The following is a 16,869-nucleotide window of genomic DNA, read 5'->3' on the forward strand; positions in this document are numbered from 1 at the left end:
GGTTGACAGGCATTGGATCCCCTTTGAATTACACCAATACTTAAGCCAGTTGTTGAAATTGATCATCTTGTCTTCATATTTTGGCATCATTCTTGGTGAGGGTAAGATGCTACTCAAGGTCAGGGTCATACCGGCCTGGGCCACATGCTCAGAGAGCTCCTCTATGTCTCTTTTCATGTAGTCCAGGGAGGTACGTCTCAGGTAATTCATACCAGCATGGACAATGACTGAGTCATATTTGTACTTGCCTTGGAGTGACCTGAGTGCTTGTGTTATGTGGCGGATCCTAGCACCTGACAGGAAGCTCACAGTGACCTTCTCCTTGTTCAGCCTGGTGAGCGGGACGTCAGTGTGCCTGACGATAGGGTCACCTATTACAAGTGTATCAGGTGTGTTGTTTAGCCTTACGGGCTGTGCCTGTTCGGCACACTGGCTTTGTGAGCTATGTGTTGCACGTGTTTTGTTTTGGGGTAGCGGTTGCTTGGGTGTCTGCTTTGGAGGTCTCTGCTGCTTAGGCAGATTTTTATTTAGAGCATCCGAGTATGTTTTTGTGTGTTTATGTGTTTGGTTTGCTGTCATGGTAGGTCTATGTAAGACTGGAATTGTAGTGAGTGTGGTTTCCTTCTCCTCCTGACAGGTTTCACCAGTACTGAGTTGAGAGAGCTTAGCCTCCAGTTTGGCTATATGGTTGCAGCTCTCACATGTGTTGGAATTTGTTGGGAGGACGAGAGGGTTGTCTGTGTACATGAGGCAGTTATAACATTGCCTCAAGATTCCCAGATTCACCTTATTCACAATTATAAATTGGATATGGTTTCTAGGCCCAGAGCACGTTTTGCTAGGGCCATCCTGCATGGGGTTTATTAAGGGCTGTTCCCAGCCTTCCACCTCCCACTCCTTTTTTTGTCTTTTGTACTCTCCCTAAGGTGCAGAATACTGCAACAATGATACAGGAGGACATACTACAGTTGTGTAAAATCTTGCCATAACAGTAGATGTCCTTCTCTTCACTGTTGCATTATTCACTCCCTCTGTCCTCCCACTGTTTTTTTTTTTTCTTTTGGGTTTTTTTTTGGTTTACCTCCTGGCCAAGGGTCTACCTTTTTTTTCATCTAAATGTTCTCCCTCTGTATGTGCATAGCCTCCTTTGTCCTATGGAGACTGTCCTCTTCTGGGGTAGTTCATTTCTGGGTAAATGTGTTCGCACGTCACCTGTATGCCCTACATCCTGATCATGGAGCATACATGTGCTGTATGGTGCAAACAAGATCTAAAGGCTTTGCTATACTGGTCAGACGTTGGGCTATCCTTGGCAGGAGATCCCTAAGGTGAAGAATACTGCAAAAGTGAAGAGAAGGACATCTATTGTTATGGAAAGATTTTATACAACTGTAAATTCTTATGAGTAAAACCACTTTTAATTTTATTACATAAAGGATCTTTCTTCACTTGGATCATAATACAGCTAACAAAGCACGTTATGCACGTGTGCTGAAACCGATGACCTCAACGTACTTAAAATGAAAGGCCAGTGTTTCTCACTCACACACGTTGTACAGGCTCCTGAAAGTCCCTTGGCAGCCATTACCTTCCTGAATCCACATAGCATGATGAGATGACAGTGAGTGGTCAGGAGCAACAGATTCAAGGCACGATGATGCTGTAGTGCTGATATAGTGGGGGGGGGGCTTTTATTATTTCTGTTTGATGTACAAGCACACTGAGTAACAGCCAGTACCGCCCCTTATCTTATTATTGCATCTGTTCTAGCTCATGTAGTCGTTATGAAGCGAACACTCAGGAAGAGTCATCAGTATTCCAGACATATTACATAGAACAGGAACTCACTCATCCTTTCCTTTTTGTGATGCAGGTTCTGCTAACATCAACGATCGGAGCATGCTGGGTAAGAGGGACAGTGAACTTGCTGTGATTGTGGAAGATACAGAAATGGTTCCATCTGTAATGGATGGAGAAGAGTATCAGGCTGGAAAATTTGCTCTCAGCTTACGGCTTGAATGTTTTAAGTAAGTTTTTCTAGAATAAAATTATTGTCATGCTGCGTAATAATTATAACCTGAGCCTATTGCCTTCTTATTAGTTTCTCATAATCTCGGACTCACTTAACAGTTAATTTCTTCAGTTTACACAGACAGTTATTGTTCACAGCATTTTGTCTGTTTGCTTAAACTTTTATAATGCTTTTGTTTATTTCCTTTAAAAAGTATAATGCGTACTGCATTCAATTATGTTTGCCTTGTGAAGATGTACACTTGTCTGAGCATGCAATACAAATGGATATGTAACCCTGAAAGTATGTCTAGTACTGTACTTTTTATTATTACTTTTATGTAACTTGACATTACTGTTTGCAGCTTTTCTTTCAAAATCCATAGCTCTCAACTCTCTCTGGTTTCACAATGTCCCTGGTTTTGCCTCATATTTTAGGTCTGTTCCTCATAAAATTTGTGTTTTTCTTAAAATTTGTTGACAGTTACAGTCACACTAAATAATGACATACATTTGAGCTTGAGGCCCCATATCCTTCAGAAAAAATGTAATGCAAGCCTTTTATTCTAGCAACATCCTAATACTTAAACTTTGCCCCTGATTTAGGGCCTTTGTTCCGCCTTTATTTTTTTAGCTTTTCCCAGATTCTTAAACTAAGTGTTTGAGAGGTATGCCATGACCTACATAGAGAATGGAATTTGCCCTTTTCGGGCCTTCCTGGTTACCACAACAAACTAAACAAATAAGGACTGGGTTGTGTGATAACATCAGACAGATTGGCTTACTGCTTCATCTTGTAGAAGAAATCAGTCAGTGATGTTTATGCATATGTCTGCTGTAGTGAGTTATAGCAGGGCCCACTCCTTAGTGAAAGTTCATTCAGGAAAAACAGCAGCAAAAAAAAAAATGATACAGGTACTCTGCTGGTTAACAGAATCTCTTTTCTTACCAAGCATGCAATTTTTTTCTTTATTTCAAGATGTCAGCATGCTTAAGTTAGTGTAATTCCGGCAGACTCCTTCATTTTTTTAATTATTATTCTGACTATCAGAGTGGGAAAGTGTTACCAAGAACAAATTCATTTTTTTTATATCCTTTTACTTTTCTCTGTCTTTCGCCCTCACCTTCCCTTTTCATGTCTTTCTTGCTCTCTCTTTTCTATTCCTTTTTTATCCGTGACAGTCTTTCTTTCCTTTCTGTATTGCCATCTCAAGCTTTTGCTTTCCATTTGTTTTCTACATTTTCTGTCAGACTGGCAGAGTTGTAGACCCTGCTGTCTGGACACTCCCACACTTGTCTAACAGGCTAGTCAGCTCAGTGCTAGCCAACTATGCAAATCAGCATTTTCATCCATTTTGTAGGAAATGGCAGTTTCTCCAAGTGGGTGACTGGATGAAGGGTTTCTCAGTTTTCCCATCTTGCAGTCTGTTTAGTGTTGCTTATAACGGTAACAGGGGTTAAGGTTCATAGTCCCTGTTTGATGGTGGTGAGGTGCAACCCTTGAGTACAGTTGCAATAACTTAGTTGTTGGAGAATGCATTTGATAAATGTATTTTCACTTAGCCACACTTTAAATGATTTAGTGACATAGTACAAACAAGGATAAGGCTAAATAGGGCTAACAGAAATATAGATTTGTTCTAGAAAAATGGAAAAAGATGATAAATCTTAAGGCAGAAGTGTTTTTGTAGTGATTAGAGTAAGTAACATTTTGCAAGCAGAGAAAAGAAAATCTGACATTATTCTGTTCTCCTGTTTATATGGCAGCACCTCAGCTGTGCCATGGGGAACTTCTTGGTTACAAACAAAAACATTATAGGGCTGTATGTTTACATATTGACATCTATCATGTATTTGAGCTGTTGGCCTATTTTACAGTGTCTTACAGTTAATTTACACAGTTTAAAATGCCTAATGTTACCATTACTATAACTGAGAAGGACTATGTAGACGAGTATTAGTTTGCCCTAGGATAGCCATGAAAAATTCATGAGCAACCCAGCCTGGTCAAACGAAGTAGCAGTTTGCAAGAGTAGCTAATCAGCTTTATGTTTCAGGTGACGTGTAGAATATACCCCTCTGTAACAGATGTCGTGTTAGTGTTATGACTCGTTTCTTTCCACCAGAAAATGGAGTTTTGTTATAACTATGCATTATTTATTTTTTGGTCATAACATCAAGGGAAGACAATATATTTTTCATTAGTGCTGTATTTCCTTTTGTCAGTTTATGCTGGCAGTAGATGTGCTGTAAATGTCAACAAAACTATGCTTAGAGAAGTTGATGTTCATTTGCTCAAAGTACTCTATACATTGTTTTGAGTTATGATGAACTACCTTCTTCAGCAATAAACATTTAACTGATTTGCTTTCTGTAACCCTGTTTTCTCTCATAAATAGAAACTTCTGTGTTTTTTAATCTTTGTGTCATTTTCATTTCTAGAGTTATACTGGGGGCCATATCTGACCCCACTATTAACATTCAAGACCCAATCAGTGACCACTTTTTCTTGGAGGTCTGGAACACAATTGGTTCATCCAACACTGACATTTATGAGAAGGTATGTAGTCTTTAAGATCAGAAATATATCAAGATTCAAAGTACAAAGCAGAAATGTATTGGGGTTTCAAGACAAATTACACTATCAGAAGTAAAAGTATCAATATTAAAATTAGTTTTCTAATACCATGATTACTATAGCACATAAGGGTTTACCATCATAATGTCGAGCGCACATTGCTCGACACTGCATATTAGCAACACCTTTAAGCGAATCCCATAATGCCGATCAGTCAAAATGTCGCAAAAACACCAAATGTCGACATTTCCAACTGCTCTATACCTGAAAGCAAGCGCTAACATGGGTCAAAAAGGGGGTGAGATTTTATTTGGCATTTTCAACAGTCGCAGGTCAGTGTTGTGAGTAATGTGTGCTCAACATTATGATGGTAAACCGCACATAAGTAACACTTAACAGGTAATGCAGGATTTCAGAACTGTCGAAGTGTTCCTTTTTCACTTTGGTGCTTCAGCTGCTAGCATCTAATCACCACCATTCTACAGAAGTACTAAGGTTATTACATTAAAAAAAACGAAAACAAAACAGTAAATGACTGATTTCTTCATATAGGCTTTCAGTAAAGGGACAAAGCTAGTGCACACAGAAACTAAGATTAAAGTCTCTGCTTTTTGGCAGAGCACTAAGGCCAGATTTTAGTGTGCATGAGAGTTGTGGCTAGAAGTAAGAGGGGTACATGCAGAAATGAAGATGAAATGGAACAGCAAGACCTAGCTACACTAAGCTACTGTGCTTTCTTTTAATGGCTGGTTTTGCAGCTACCAGTTTACACTGCCCACAGTTAGCGGTTCTACTCATAAAGCAGTTATGTGCAACTTTTGCTCCCTGTTTTAAACTTTGGATGTGAAGTTGTTCAATCTCGTTGTTCATTCTTCACTGATGAGTTCTGCTCCGACACGGCCATTAACAAAGCTCAAGGTTTACTAGTAGCTCGAGACCAAACCCCTTATCCCATGATGCACTGCTGGAATTACCTCAGATCTAGTTTGCCATGGCACGGATCTCAGGGGTTCCAGTTCTTGTAGCCTTTTTTGACACAAAATCGCTATTTGCAAGTCTTTTTTAAAAAAATTTATCTTTTATAGATAATTACTTATATATATAGCTCATGTAGTTGTCTCTTTAGAACTATTCCCTTGGTGCTTCATAGTTTATCATATTTGTAGTGGCCTCGTGTTAGGCCTAGTTTTTCAGTGTGTGTGTTTCCTTATATTACTATAGTGTTCATAGTGTCGATAGTGTGCTGCTACACATTTAGTAGAGTTGGCCTTCCTTTCTCAGGCCATTGTTAGAGTGCGTTTTGTATTAAAGTTGAGCCTAAGGATAGCTTTAACTTTTAGGCTGTATTATACTTTTGTCCCGTTTTTCTCGGCCATTTGTTAAATGGTGTTGGTTTATTAGTAGTGTTATCTTGAGCCTAGGATAGGTTGTTCTTCTAGGTTGTTTTAGACTGTTTAGTCTGTATTTCGCTTAATATGTCTGAGGAAAAAGACAAGCACCTGAAGTCTGGATTCAAAAGATGTCCAGACTGCAGGCAAAAGATGTCTCTCACTGATGGGCATGTTCAGTGTGTGTATTGTTTGGGTGCGGTGCACTTGCAAGAGTCCTGTAGCATTTGCCATTCCTTTTCTTCAATGGTTCTTTTAGAGAGGAAAAGGAAGCTTGTGGATCGATGTTTGCTGAGGCATCTTTTTACTGAAGCTTTGTTTGACCAGGTTGGGGCCAGCAAGTCTTCTAAATCATCAAAAGCATCTACTGATTCCAAGGCATCTAAAACGTCTAAGAAAGTGGAGGATTCCAGGACTTCGGCTCCACAGCTATCGGAGCCGAGTGTCTGTTCTTTTCGGAGCCGGACCATTGTCTTGGAGCCGGTCTCTGAAAGACCTGTATCTCCACTCCTCAAATTGGCATCTTCGGTGCACTCCTCTAGATCTTCTGTCAGCCTCTCGGATCTAGATATAGACCGATTGGTGCAGAAGCTCTTAAGAGCACCAGGCCAAATTGTTGTCTGCTCCGACCCCAGTGTCAGAACCAAAGACCACCATCCCGGATTTGACTGCTCCTCCTCCGAGCCGTACCAGATCTTCGGAGCTGGAGGGGGCCGACCTGCTGTTCGCGGAGTCTTTGGAGCCAAGACCTGCTCCGGTGTCATCGATTCCATCTACTCTGACATCCTTGGCGCCGACCGGGGACTCTAGGGGCCGACACTCTCCTGTCAGGTCTGGGGAGGATAGTCGCACCAACTTTCAGTGCCGACTCTTCCTCTCTGGGCCTCGGCTCAGATGAGCTCGGCCCCTACCTCTGGCTTGGAGCCCATGGCCTCGGTGCGGGAGGGGATGGAGGTTCCCTCATATCCGTTGACTCCTTCTCATCAGAGCCATAATGCTTTCGAAGCCATGAGGAGAGCCTTGTCCCCAAAGACATCCTCGACACCAGGTCTGGCCTCTTCTTCCCCAAAAGTGCCTGTGTCCACTTCTGCCGCCATCATCCAGGCCAAGTGTAGAGACCCTGAGCCTCAGGTAGCCCCACAGGGCACCCCTTGCTCTTCCAAGACCTCTCCAGAGGCTCCCACTGAGGAGGCCCCCGGAAGAGATTGTGTAAGAGGAGACACTTGGACTCCTCACAGGAGTCTTTGACATCTGATACTGACTTGGATGAGTCAGAAGGGTCCCCCCGATCCCCCTCTGAGGATATGTCCTTTGCAGAGATACTTGAGATCCTTAGGCAGAGGGGTGATTAGCAATCCAAACCCCCTACTGAGGACAAGTCAGTTCTCCTGAAGGCTTTCGGGTCTCAACCTTCCACCTCGTGGGTGTCTCCGCCCTTTGATGAGCTCATGCAGCTGGTCTCTCAAAGGGCGTGTGAGTCACCAGAGTCCATGGAGCCTGTCCCTCGGAGGCTCAACAAGTTCATTTCTGGCCCCCGTAGATAAAGATTTGTTGTCCAAGGGAGTCCCTGTTGATGCCATGGTGGTGGCGGCAGCCACCAAGAAGGAAATGTCTGAGACTTTCTTGACAAGTCATCCTCCTAACAGAGAGTCCAGGATCTTGGATCAATATGGGAAACACATGTTTAGTTCAGCGACTTTTACACTCCGATCCCTGAACTATTTGACCCATTTCACCAGACTGCAAAGAAATCTCCTTAAGGAGTTGGGAGATACTCTTCAGGGTACTGTAGCTGCAGGGGCTTCTGATAAAGTTGCCGCCCGGCTCGCTATCCTAAACTCCATCATGAACTCGTCCATGCGTCTCATATCATATGCAGCTGATGTGACGAGTAGAGCAGTGGATACAGGAGTTGCGCTAAGACGATATTCCTGGATACGCTTGTGTTCCTTCGCAGAGCACTATAAGTCTTCATTTGTCAACACCCCATTTGATGGCTCATCTCTGTTTGGGCCCAAAGTGAAGGAAACTCTCACCAAGTGTGAGCAGGAGGGAAAGACTGTGTCTGCCGTCGGAGTTCATTTTTCCACCCCTACTCGGCCTTACCCCAAAGGCCAACAGGGAGGGAAAATATGGTTCCGAAAATCCCAAGGAGCCTTTCAGGACACACATGGTCAACCCCTCTCTAGGGGCAGAGGAGGGGGTAACAATGGAAGATGCCACCCTAGCAGCAGAGGGGGTCTGCAACACCAGGGTGACAGAGATCACTTCTCTGGTCAACCCTATCAGTGCTCCTGAAGGGAGACACGACTGTCCTGCTCTGGAGGCAGTCGGGGGTCATTTATCTTTATACCCAGATGCCTGGCAAGATATAACAAATGACAGCTGGGTACAAAGAATTATTTCCAGAGGGTATTTCATACCATTCTTCACCCAACCCATGCCCCCCAGGAGAATCCCGGATGTTCCACCCAGTTACAGGGGAACAAGCAACTATAGATGTCCGCAAGTTGCTAGAAGAAAGAGTCATCCAGCCAGTCTCAACAGTCCAAATAGGATCCGAAACTTACTCAAAATTAATTTTGGTTCCAAAGAAGACAGGGGACTGGAGACCTATTTTGGACATCACCAGACTCAACCAATTTGTAAAGAAAGAGAAGTTCCGGATGGTCATGCTTCAGTCAATACTTCCCTTTTTAGGGTAAAACAATTGGATGTGCTCGATAGATCTCAAGGATGCACAATACCACGTAAAAATGGCCAGGCCATCCAGAGATCATTTGCATTTTCAGCTGGGAGCCAATCATTATCAGTTTCGAGCCCTGCCCTTTGGTCTCACTACAGCCCCCAGAGTGTTCACCAAACGTGGTAGTGGTCACAGCTCATCTGAGGCATCTAGGATTCCAGGTGTTTCCGTACCTAGACGATTGGCTCTTTACCTCCACCTCCAGGCATCAATTTATTCAAGCAAGAGAATACACTCTGACACTCTGCCATCACTTAGGCATTACAATCAACTCAGAAAAATCTGCCTTGTCGCCATCGCAGCATTTTGTCTTTATAGGGGCAGAGTTAGACACTTCAACCACCACTAATCGAGAGGGTTTTTCTCCTTCGCTAGCGTCAGAGCACCAACCGCAGAAGTCTTAAAAGTATTAGGTTTGATGGCTGCAGCGATCGTGGCCATACCATTTGCAAGGATGCATATGTGGATTCTTCAATGGCTGCTGTTCACCCAATGGTCCTATCAGGAACTTCCAATGAGTCATATGATTTTGATTACAAACTCTTGCAAGAGAGATCTCCAGTGGTGGTTAACGTCTCTTCATGTAACTATAGGACGTCCCTTTGTTCTACCCCCTCCAGTAGCCACTGTGACCACGAACACTTCCCTGATAGGGGGGGGGGGGCATTTTCAGGGAATGACCGCCCAAGGCACATGGACAGATCAAGAATCACACCTGCATATCAATGTCCTGGAGATGAGAGCAGTACTTCTGGCGTTGCAGTACTTTCAGGACTCTCTTCCTCTAGGGATGATTGCAATTCAGACAGACAACATGTCGGTAGTCTGGTATTTGAACAAGAAAGGTGGGACCAAGTCTTACCCCCTTTGCCGAGAAGCCCTCAGAGTTTGGCAGTGGGCTCTCTCCTCCCAGCGGTTTCTGTTGGCAACACACATCCTGGGGACATCCAACGTGATAGACAAACTGAGCAGGGCAATTCTGTTGCCACATGAGTGGTCCCTCAAACAAGAGATTGTGGACAGGATTTTCCACAAATGGGGCCAGCCTTGCTGCAATCTTTTTGCCAGTGACATCAACATGAAATGCAGAAGCTACTTTGCCCTGATTCCCCCTCTGGACAACCCCGAGAGATGCACTCATACACGATTGGCCCCCAGGTCTCCTCTATGCATTCCCTTCAATCCCTCTTATACCCAGACTTCCATAGAAAGCAATGTAGCTGGGAAGGACTATCATCCTCATAGCCCCACATTGGCCTCGGCAGATTTGGTTCCCATTCCTTCATCATCATCTATTGGAGGATCCATGGATTCTGGACCCAGTTCCAGACCTTCTGACGCATCTGTCGGGGGACCTCCATTTTTCATTGCAATCACTGAAGCTCACAGCTTGGCTGCTCCAATTCCCCTCATAGCTAGGCTTCTTGATCTTTCTGATGAGACAAGACAGATCCTCTTGTCGTCTAATAAGCCGTCCACCAGGAGACTATATCTTAGTAAGTGAAAGAGATTTTCCATATGGGCTTCTAAGCAGGACATTGATCCTTATCAAGCCCCTTTGCCATCCATTTTAGAATTCTTGACTATGATTTTTAATGAAGGAGCTGCAGCTGCTGCAGTTCAGGTCCAGTTGCCTGCTATAACTAACTTTCATCCCGGAGTGGACGGGCTAAACATAATGTCCCACAAGTTGTCCAAGGCTTTTCTCAAAGGGACCTTCTACATGAGGCCTCCAGTGAAAACTCCTTGTTCTCCTTGGAATCTAAACTTTATGCTGTCTCGTATGATTCTTCCCCCATTTGAACCAGCATCATCCTGTGATCTCAAATTTTTATCATGGAAAACCATATTTCTGGTAGCTATTCTGCCCGCAGAGTGTCAGAACTTCAAGCTTTATCTATCAGCCCTCCTTATTTGTTTTTTCATGCTGATAGAGTATCTCTTAGGACAAACCCCTCTTTTTTACCCAGAGTTTGTTCGGAATCCAGTATCAACCAAGTCACTGAGTTGCCAGTCTTCTTCCCTAATCATTCCAACAAATTAGAGTACATGCTATACAAACTTGACATTCACAGACAGCTCAGATATTATTTGGACAGAACAAAAGATGTTAGAAAATCAGACCAGCTCTTTGTGTCTTTCTCTGAAGCCAGAAAAGGTAGACCAGTGGCTAAAATAACACTTTTGAAATGGCTATCTGATTGTATCCCTTTTGTTTATTCAGCTTCAGCTGCTAATATGCCCTTACTACACAAGATTAAAGCTCATTCTACCAGAGCAGTTTCTACATCTTCTGCATTTCAAGCCAAATTACCCCCTGATCACATTTGTGCTGCAGGCACTTGGTCTAAACTTCATACCTTTATCACTCATTACAAAGCTGATAAGGCCTCCAGGGACAGGACTTCCTTTGGGTCTACGGTCCTGAAGAATGTACTCCCATGAGCCACCCGAGATTTAGGGTGCTAGGGACGCTACCCATCAGTGAAGAATGAACGGCGATATTGAACAACTTCACATTAAGAAGTTATGTACTCACCATAACGTTCCATGTGAGTTGTTCCATCTCGCCTTCATTCTTACGTCCCTCCCTCCATCCCGCACCTGGCTGATAGCTGACCTGGGGTCTGATCACATCTTGGTTATTCAATCCTTCTTTCTCTTGGGAGAGTAGTTCTCTCACAGGGATATGGTACACGTAGCAAACTAGATCTGAGGTAATTCCAGCACTGCATCATGGGATAAGGGGCTTGGTCTTGAGCTACTGGTAAACCTTGAGCTTTGTTAATGGCCGTGTCGGAGCCGATGGATCGACTCCGAATCCATCAGTGAAGAATGAAGGTGAGATGGAACAACTCACATGGAACGTTATGGTGAGTACAGAACTTGTTATTTATGACTGCTTAAGATTGTTAACCATTAGCAGTATTAACCATTCATCATATGTATAAGCCTCAAGACTGGTGCCTGAAACTAGTTCTGAAATGTTGTAATGGGGTAGGCAGAAACTACTGCATACAATATCTGCACTACCTCCAGACTCCAGCAGTAGTTTAAACCTCTACGTACTATGTCTCCGGACTTCAGTAGTAGCTGATGGTTCCCAAATGTTTTTTTGGCTGTAATGTTGTAGACAGCAGGCAGAAATGGCATGGAAATGAACCTGTTTCATGTTATGCTGCTATGTTCTTGGTGGCTAGCCCAGACGTGATCTTTTAGTGGCTAGCACCAAATGTGATCTTTAAGTGGCTAGCACCAGATGCGATCTTTTAGTGGCTAGCACCAGATGAATTCTTAACACCAAGTAGGGCACCTTTCTATTTGTTGTTAAAATCAGGTCTTGCATTACAGTAGTGCAAACCATTTAACTTTATTTGTGTACAGTCACAGCGCTGTATGCAACACATCAGTGTTACAGTTCTGATTACGGTTATGCCTACTGGTAGAATATGGTTAGAGTTATAGCTGCATTTAAAGTTATAGCTACAGTTCGGCTTTGTTTTAGAGGTATGGTTACATTTAGGGTTAAGATTATGGTTGGGATAGTTGCATTTAAAGTTAGACTTGCATTTGGGATTATGGTTACAAATAGGGACATCATCATGGCTTGACTTTGTGGGTAGTGTTATGGCTAGGTTTATACTAGTGGCAATAGTCATGACTGCAACTAGAATTAACTTTTAGGGATATTTTTTGGCCTGAACTAATTTCATTCAAGGTTAGACTTGAGTTAAGGGTCGTAATGTATATTGAGTTAAGCTTACAGTATATTACATATTTGTAGTTAAAAATTTTTACGTTTAAGATTAGGGTTTCATTTGGTTGTGGTTATATGCAGTCCTTGTCGTTGTGATTTGAGGGAACCCCAGGCCTGCTTGCCGCTTACAGAGGTTGCCTTGTTTTCTTGGTCTGGCTTTAACATCAGTGCTGATAAGGAAATCTAGTAAAACAACCTGCCTTTCCCCATCTCCTCCTGCCCCTCTAGCAACCCCCATGATCCTTGTAGTTCTGTACTGCACTCCCTAAGACAGAGGAATTCCAAATTCTTCAACTTTGAAGTATGCTGATATACTGATGGTATGATTGTGCCAGAAGTTCCAACTTTATTGCAAAATGTACCTATTATGAAGCTAATTTTTAGAAGTAAGCATTGCCTGGTTTGAGTAGTCTGCTGTGGACATCAGGGGTGATACTAGAATTCACCGTGCTGATGTCTTGACTCCACAAAAGGTTGTAGGTTCACCATTTTAGGTAATACCAGCTGCATACATACCTCCAAAGTGTACATCATGAGAAATGTTCCTCATTTTCAGTTTTAAAACATCCATGTTCTTCATTGTTCCACAATGAAGGCAACTGAAATACATTCAGTGTTAGGAATTCTGTTAACTGAGATCAGTGGTAAATAATACTGATTCACATTAATTCATGAAAAGAGCTATTTATAAATATAAAGCAGTAAGGTCTAACCATCCTGTGATCTTCCTAGTTGAAGTTGTTGGTAGGCTTTTAGTAAGTCTTCTACATTTTGTCCACGTGTTCCAAATTATGAGATGGTGTTCCACTTTCTGATAATGAAAGGTAGAGAGCTATGGTTATACAGTGCTTATGTAAATCTAATGGATGATGCTGGTGTTAATATTCCTAGTGTTAACATCGTGGGTGATAACAACTTTCAAGGTGCTGATGTGAACAGCACAGATCAAGATTGGTTTTATGATGTGAGTGCTGATAAGCTTACTCTGATGTTCCAAGAAGCATCTCAGTGAATCATCCTTTATAGATGAAATTCAGAATGGAGTCAATAATCATTTCACTTCACACAGCAGTCCTCATCTGGTGTGACCACAAGAAGTAACATATCTGGAGTGCAGACAGGCATGTGAGAAGAGCCTTTCTGCATTCCTCCCATCCAAATGTAGCCTTCTGCAAAATAAACAATGCATTAGGATAGACTAAACATTCTCAAAGAAGATTATAATCCATTAGATGATCCCTTTTACTTTTGGCAAATTTGCCAAAATGATTAACTATCCCACAATCACAGTGTTCCAAGTATGGACATCATGAGAGATGCCGGGTTTTATTGAACTGTTAAGGAATTCACGGATGATTCAGATTTTACTCCACTGGAGCGGACATCATGGGAGATGCCAGGTCTTACTGTACTGGTATGGACATTGTGGGTGATAGGTTTTGCTGTACGGTTGTTGACACAATGAACAGTGCTGGATTTCACCATATTGATGTGGTGGTATTGTTGATGCTGTGTTTCACCATGATTGTGTGGATATCATGGCTTGTCCTTACTCTTGCTCCCCCCCCCCACTGCATTCTCCCCCACACTGTATTCCCTACCTATCCAGACCTACCAGTTTTAATCCCTGGTATCAGGTGAGATGTGGGGGAGGACAGTGGAAGAATTAAGAAATGCAGGCTCCTGAGAACAAACTTATTTACACCATCACTTACACCCAAAATGCCTCCCAGGCCAGATTTTTCTTTCCTGAATAGTCTGTTTCCTAATCTCACCATGTCCAGCTCTTTCTGTCATAGATTCATAGATTGTTACTAGGCTAACAACGTGGAGGGGCTTTCTAAGCGTAGTCAAGTTTTCCAGAAAGAGTAATGAGATCCTGTATCCCAATATGACATTGAGAGCCAGGCATTTATAAGCTACCTCTGTCCATAAGGGGCATGGGTGCCAGGCCCGGTATAAATTTCCCTATCCACTGGTCTAGGTTGTGCTTTAACTGGGTCATAGACAGTCAGTTTCATGTGGATCGGGAGCCTGCTCCATAGGAGGGGCAGTCTGTGGGACACATATCTGTCTCTCCAGCATGTTCTGTTTGAGGCACAGACAAAATTCAGGTCCCTAGATCTTGCATTTCTGGTACTCTTTGACTTACAAATATGTACGAGATTCATAAGTGTGGAGTTGTTGGGTGCCTTGTAGGCCAGGCATAGATTACCCCTCAGCAAACTATAGGAGACCGAGTAGAGGGAAAGGGCTTTAAGGCACTCTGCATAAGGCAGGTTTGTTGCACCTTATATTCTTTTTGTAAGGTGCCTCTAAGGTCGCTCTAGTTGGTCCTTGGCCCTTGTCACTGCTGTTTTGAGTACATCTTCTTTATTTTCCTCTACCTGTGCTCATAACTTGGCCAGCTTTCTTCCTGGGTCCTTATTAATTAAGCACTGCCCCCCACTTTAATTTTTGCAGCGGATCCCTCTTTAATCATCCTAATTAAGCTTATTATGTTGTTAAGGAATGTATATACTTCCATTGCCCTGCTCATAAAATCCCAGCTTACTATGTTGAATGCTTTCTCTGCATCAAGACCCACCACCAGCTGCAGTATTTTCTTATATTCTGCTTCCTTCTAGATCATCATTGTTGTGTTGATGTTGTCAAATGTTTGCCTTCCCTCCACAAAACCACATTGATCAATATCTGTCAGTTTTGGCATCATCTTTGCCATTCTTTTTACCCATTATATACCTAAACATGTTATAATAATGGTTTAGAATCAAAATGGGCCTATATGAAGCTGGATCTGGTGGCTGTTTAATGTCTTTAGGTATTACAGCCACCACAGCTTTTTTGCAGGCTATTGGTGCTTCCCCTCCTTAGAAAATACTGTCAAACAAAACCTTCTAATCTTTTCCACTTTCTTCCCTCCTAGCTTCCAAACTTCCACAGGAAAATACTGTCAAACAAAACCTTCTAGATCTTTTCCACTTTCTTCCCTCCTAGCTTCCAAACTTCCACAGGAATACCATTTATTCCTGGAAACTTTCCTGTAGATTGTTTATAGATTCATAGACTGTTAACTTTGACAAACATTTTCAATTGTACTTTCTTCATTTCCATGTTTCTCTGCTTTATACAGTTTTTCATAAATTTTTTTAAATATTTCTAATACCTCTACAGGATCTCTAGTTATTTTCATTGTTATAGGCTCCCTAAGCCTGGCAACAACCCTTAAATACTTACTGTTGCCTGAGTCGTTATGCTAAAATCATTTGTGCTCATACCACCCATCCTGTCATTTTCTTTAACAGTGTCACTTTTTAATGTCCTGATGCTTTCATTTCCTTCTTAAATCTCCCCTTGACAGTCAACAGTCTTCATTTACTGTTTTCTCTTTCCTCCCAGTTAAAGATATGGTGATATTAGTGTCCCCTATTATCCACCAATACAGCAGTGCAGTCCTGTGGGGACAGAGATGAAGCCTGTCCCTGCTGAACAGGCCCTCATTTTCCCAAACTTTCATTCAGGTAAATATCACTATCCCCTGTTGTATACCCTGTTCCTGGAGTCATTGATTGAGCTTGCCGAATTCCCTCTGTACCCAGATTGTTGAGTGCTACCAAACTGCACAAGCCCCTGTACGACACACTTACCTCTTTGGTTCTTTCTGTTACCTCAAATGTAGTTCCATGCACTATGTCAGTGTATGTAGGTGACCTGCACCTTTCACAACCAACTTTGTTATTGCTAGGCCCATTTCAGTGAGCATTAGGCCGGAGATTGTCCATTTTAATCAGGCTCTTCATTCTCTTCCTACCTCAAACTCACATTTATAGTGACTGAGACTCCCACCAGCAAGCACCCTCATTGTTCATAGCCTATACCTACCAGCTCCCACCATCTTACTGTACTATTAACTTTATATTCCACTTGACTTTTCTTATTCTTCATCTTTGGATGAATACCCCTTCCTGTCCACTTCCCTCCATCCATCCTTCCAGTGTTGCCACCTACCTGGCCAAAAGTAAGTGTCCCCCGGCCCCCGCCCTTCATAATTTATCATCCTAACCTGCCGCTGTCCCTCCATCATGGCTCCCTGCACCTTGTTATCCCTTTCCTTCTGTTTTTCTCCCTTCTGATCCTTCCTTATTTCCTGCCTAGCTCCTCTGTTCTACTTGCTGTATTCATGTCTCCTGCCCTTTGCCTGTACTCCTCGGAATACATCTGCTAGGTTCTCGTATCACTTTCTGCCCTTCTTACCTTCTTCTACCCGTCATATTTTTTGTCTATTTTTGTCATCTTCTCTTGAGTTGGAAACTGCTTGTGCATATCATTCCCCAGCATTGCCTCCATTCTGGTAAAAAACCCCACATCTTGTACAAAAAGTACACGGGCC

General features: G+C 42.7%; 1 protein-coding gene across 3 annotated transcripts in view; it reads left to right on the plus strand.

The window, feature by feature from the left end:
- The window catches only part of PLD2 (phospholipase D2), a 716,894-nt gene that overhangs the window by 682,494 nt on the left and 17,531 nt on the right, over positions 1–16,869 (plus strand). For all 3 annotated transcript variants that reach the window (XM_044077075.1, XM_044077076.1, XM_044077077.1), the window contains exons 23-24: positions 1,874–2,027; positions 4,453–4,570. In XM_044077075.1, the coding sequence (XP_043933010.1) occupies positions 1,874–2,027; positions 4,453–4,570 (272 nt within the window). The remainder of the gene's footprint in view (positions 1–1,873; positions 2,028–4,452; positions 4,571–16,869) is intronic.

The sequence above is a fragment of the Protopterus annectens genome, chromosome 7.part0 (assembly GCF_019279795.1).
Source record: "Protopterus annectens isolate FY-2018-M chromosome 7.part0, PAN1.0, whole genome shotgun sequence".
In the NCBI taxonomy this organism is placed as follows: domain Eukaryota; kingdom Metazoa; phylum Chordata; order Ceratodontiformes; family Protopteridae; genus Protopterus; species Protopterus annectens.